This window comes from Hyperolius riggenbachi, chromosome 12, assembly GCF_040937935.1.
Source record: "Hyperolius riggenbachi isolate aHypRig1 chromosome 12, aHypRig1.pri, whole genome shotgun sequence".
NCBI lineage: Eukaryota > Metazoa > Chordata > Amphibia > Anura > Hyperoliidae > Hyperolius > Hyperolius riggenbachi.
In genome coordinates this window covers 102,135,580-102,140,678 of record NC_090657.1, presented here as the reverse complement: position 1 = coordinate 102,140,678, position 5,099 = coordinate 102,135,580, and the positions used below count along the sequence as shown (strand labels likewise).

Sequence of the window (5,099 nt, the reverse complement as noted above, 5' to 3'; positions counted from 1 at the left end):
AATCTACTTCCTGTTTTGGTGGCCATTTTGTTTGTTTATAAACAAACTTTTTAAAACTGTTTTTGACTACTTTTAATGCGGCGGGGAGCGGCGAAATTGTGACAGAGGGTAATAGGAGATGTCCCCTAACACACTGGTATGTTTACTTTTGTGCGATTTTAACAATACAGATTCTCTTTAAGAGGTCATGAGAAGTCCTGGATGCAAAAATGTGAGGAGGTGACCAGAGCTGAGGACAGGAATTCCATGTACAATGCTAAGGTTGTGGTTTGGTTGGTATCTGAAAATGAAAGTGGAGGACTTTGTAGGTGATGTTGGCAGTTAGAAGAGGATTCTGGCAGTGAGAAGAAAGACTGACAGAGCAGGAGCAGAGGAATGATTGAGAGAAGACTGAGGAGAGCAGCTGAGTTCAGTAGGGAGTAGAGACATGCCAGCAGTCTAATTGTTGGCCAACCACAGAGGAGTATGCTGCAGTAACTGAGATTGGATATAATGAGGGTATGCACATGCATTTCTTTAGCTTTTAATAAAGTAAACAAATCTGCCTAAAATTGAATGGTTTGGTAAAAGCAGGAATGGCCCCCATAAAGGAAGTGGGAAAAATATGGAGGGGCCATTGCTAACTATTTTTGAAAATGCTACTACTATCTGGCTGCTGTACTGACTTGCTGCTTCTTATACCTAAAATCACTGACCAGGATGGGTATGCAGATCAGATGTTCCGACTCTACTCTGCATGTGTTTTCCAAATGTGAAGCCAAAAATAGCAACAAAGACACATTTAGCAAACTCCATATTCCCCTCACTTTACGTTTCATTTAAACCTCTAATAAATACCTGTCAGTCCTGTAACCAGTCTCAGTCCGAGGCTTTCTCTCTCCTGCATTTGAGGAGGGGCTCTGCAAGCCAGGTTAATGACATACCACACCCTCATTAGGAAGGGGTGTGGTCTGGACTGCCAGTGTCCCTACAAGAGCAGGAGGGAGCCAGTAAATCCAATAGCCATCACTTGTCATAGTGTCATGGAAAGACAGAATCATTTTTGATGGCATCAATTTGAGCATTTATGGCAGGATTAGGTGTGCCTTGCTAATGATAAAAGAAAAACACTAATGATGAGCAGTGTGATCTTTCAGTAGGAGGTTGGTGAGATTTTCTTTCTCTGTTTGTGTTTGCATTGCTGCAAGGCTTTCATTTTGATGTGACCATCAAGGTCAATACATACCGCAGCTTGCTTTGTAGTCAGACCTAACTAAACATCACTACTTGTGAATGTTCCTAACATGCAAATTAGGCTCATCAGGGAAGGGGTTGTTGGGGTTATTAAATACTACAATGATTATAACTAACAAATGCTACAGTCCAAATAGGGATGCCCCAGTATGGGTAGTATGGCTGCCCCAGCACAGGTAGTATAGCTGCCCCAGTGTGGGTAGTATAGCTGCCCCAGTATGGGTAGTATAGATGCTCCATTATGGGTAGTATAGCTGCCCCAGTATAGGTAGTAGAGCTGCCCCAGTGTAGGTAGTAGAGCTGCCCCAGTGTAGGTAGTAGAGCTGCCAAGTATAGGTAGTAGAGCTGCGCCAGTATAGGTAGTAGAGCTGCCCCAGTATAGGTAGTAGAGCTGCCCCAGTATAGGTAGTAAAGCTGCCCCAGTATAGGTAGTAGAGCTGCCCCAGTATAGGTTGTATAGCTGCCCCAAGCTCCCCACTCTGTTCACACGGCCGCCGCTCCTGTATCCTTCTGAGCTGGCGGCCGCTACCTCTATGCCCGTCCCGCGCCGCCGCCTCCTCTCCTGCGTCTGCTTCTACCTGCCACCTCTCCCTCTGTAGTTAGATAGCTACAAGAAAATGGCCGCTGATGTCAGCATTTTTGAACGGGAATCACAAGCGCAAATCGCACTGAATCGTGAGATTTTGCCCACAATTCCTTGGCATCCACTGGGCCCCAAGCACCTGCCTAGGTTGCCTTGTGGAAGATCTTGCTCTGATTGTTCTTGTGATTAGGCTGCCTGCCCGGAAACTGCTCCACCTCCATTATCACACATAGCTGAGAGACATGTCCTTACGTTGCTTGCATCCCTTAGTGTCACCCTAATGATCGAGCGCAATTGTTAACGGTGAACCTGTCTGTGCATATATACTTTTACTCCTAATCTCCTTACTGATGTCCCATTTCACATAGATAACTGTATGCGTAGGATGCCTGTTTGTGCTTTCTTAAAGAGAACCTGTGGCAAATCTAATGGTAGGTACACATAATACAATTTTCTGACAGATTTACATTCCAGATCATTTTTTTTTCAAAATGTCCAATCTGAATTTCGATTGATTTTCCAATCAATTTCCATAAAAGTGGAAATCAATCGAAAAATTGATCAAAATTCAGATCAGACATGTCCGGATATCGGACAAAAAAATCAATCTGGCATGTAAATCTGCCAGAAAATTGTATCGTGTGTACCCAGGGCCGGGCCGAGGCAGAGGCAAGAGAGGCTCCAGCCTCAGGGCGCAGTGTAGGAGGGGGACGCACAACTTGCTCAGCTATCATTCCCCTATTGTGTTTTAAGCAAAGAGAAATAATAATGGGGGATACATGGCAGTGACTGCAAGCTAAATAACTAAAGATTAAGGTGTTGGTGGTGTAGGGGGCCACCTCTTATTCTAATAGCAATCAGTGTGTGGCGGCTAGGGGGGAGGGATGGAGTAGCGCAGTTTGGTGTCTCAGGCATCCTTGGGTTCTTGTCCCAGCTCTGTGTGTACCTAGCATAAAGCCAAACACAGGGAAACCTCTGGATCCTCCATAAGCTTCCCATGTTCTCCAACAAACCACCGCTACCACCCAGGACCCTTTTGAAGATCGTGACCGCCCTCCTCTTCATGCTCGAGCGCGACTGTGCTGCACCCTTGCAAATACGGCTACACTTACACAGTAACACAGAACCACTTGGGCCTGAATAGGAGCGTGGCCACGTAACATAGCCAAAAGCTCTTGTTGGATAAGTTCCAGGGAGCAAATCGTGGCAACGGTGGGACAAGGAGGATGTGGGAAGCCTCTGCAGGATCCCCAGCCTTCCCTCTTCTTAGGTTAGGTAGTTGTTTTTTTAATGATTTTTGGTCTTGGGTACACTTAAGCAACTGGCACAGAATGCCTCCACAGGACTAGGACAACAATGATCCCGGTTGTGGGCTTTAAATGAAAGATTACTGCTAATTTTGCTTTAAAAACTAACATGCACTGTGTTTCTATTCTGCAGATACAGAGTGTGAAAAACCGCTTACTTCTGTGGAGCAACGTAAATAATGTCCACAAGCTGCAGCCGTGATATCCTGCCTTACCTCTCTACAGAATGGAACCAAACTGCTGTCCTTAATTGTAGTGTGACCCTGCCCTGCTTATCGCTGCATCCCACCCATCTCCTTCACCCTGCCAGAAGGCGCGCACAATCATGTATATTTCACTGATGTAGCCTGCTTTTGCCAAGCAATAAACTTTGTAGAAATATGTCGGCACTTGTTCATTGTATAAGTCTAAAGAAAATGTTATATTACTTTGGGTTATATTTAAAATAGTCCTACCCTTGTATAGTTGAAAACAATAATTCTGGAATAATACTTGCTTGTGACAACTTCTTTACTGTGGGTAAAGCCTGGTATACATATCCAATGTTGATTGGCCAATGACTTTCCAATTTCACCACCTCCATGTAAAAAGGTTAGGGCAGGTTCTAACTACAATGGGGCCCTGGGACAAAAGTAACCTGGGGCCCACCTAGTTCACCCCCAGGTATCCCGAACCAGGTGCCCCCTCAAATCTTAACCCAACTTAATTGTAACCCCCCCCCCAACGACTACAAGTCAAATGGGGACCTGGGGAGTGGGGGTGGCGGCAGCAACTGGGAGGTGGAAAAACTGAGGGAATCCACATGCTGGCCAAGCAGCAGTAACCCTGAGTTATCACTCCAAATAGAGACCTGCAGCAAGTCCTCACTGTGAGCAGCAACACTTGATCACTGCTGCTTGGCCAGCAAGTGGATTTCCTCAGCTCTCCCAGCTCCCAGTCTAACGCTGCTCCAGGACATTTTCGTGCCTGTTCTTGGAGCACGGCACCTCTTCCTGGCATGATGGGAAATTGCCCCTTTTGCCTCTAATATAGTGCCAGCCTTGAACAAGGGCCAACATATTTTGAATACTATGAACATATTGTCTAAGTAAGCTCTCATACTACATGGAAGCGGTAAAATTGGCAAATCAATGGTGTATCAAAATTGGATGTGTGTACCAGGCTTAAAGGCCCACTATCACGAAAAAATTTTAAAATGTATAATACATGTAAAAATATACAAATAAGAAGTATTTTTCTTCCAGATTAGCGTTGTTCTCTGTACTCACCTGGCTCCCTTGTGATGAGGTGATAGAAATGGGTTAGTGTTCAGTAAGTATACTTTTCTTACCTCCTTAAAGGACCATTATCGCGGAAAATTGTAAAATTTAAAATACATGTAAACACATACAAATAAGAAGTACGTTTCCTCCAGAGTAAACTGAGCCATACATTACTTCTCTCCTATGTTGCTGTCACTTACACTAGGTAGTAAAAATCTGACAGAACCGACAGGTTTTGGACTAGTTCATCTCTTCATGGAGGATTCTCAGCAAGGCTCGTATTCTTTATAAAGACATTCCCTGAAAAGGATTCATACAATAATGCTGGGCAGCCTACCTGCTCGCTTCACATTTTTGTTGGGCAGTTGGACGGAGCGACATCCATTCTCTAATTGCTTTTGAAAATAAACAATACCCTGAGAATCCCCTATGAGGAGATGGGCTAGTCGAAAACCTGTCGGTAATGTCAGATTTCTACTACTTACTGTAAGTGACAGCAAGATAGGAGAAAAGTAATTTATGGCTCATTTTACTCTGGAAGAAACATACTTCTTATTTGTATGTGTTTACATGTATTTTACATTTTACGATGTTCGAGATAGTGGTCCTTTAAGGAGGTAAGGCAAATATACTTTCTGAACACTAACCCATTTCTATCACCTCATCACACAGAAGCCAGGTGAGTGGGGAGAACAATGCTCTTGGCCGACGCTC

General features: G+C 44.4%; 1 protein-coding gene across 2 annotated transcripts in view; it reads left to right on the top strand.

Moving 5' to 3' along the window:
• The window catches only part of PPP1R1B (protein phosphatase 1 regulatory inhibitor subunit 1B), a 164,695-nt gene extending 161,191 nt beyond the window's left edge, over nt 1-3,504 (top strand). For both annotated transcript variants that reach the window (XM_068262659.1, XM_068262658.1), the window contains one exon: nt 3,257-3,504. In XM_068262659.1, coding sequence (XP_068118760.1) covers nt 3,257-3,303 — 47 coding nt within the window. In that variant the 3' untranslated portion in view covers nt 3,304-3,504. The remainder of the gene's footprint in view (nt 1-3,256) is intronic.
• The last annotated feature ends 1,595 nt before the right edge of the window (nt 3,505-5,099 follow it).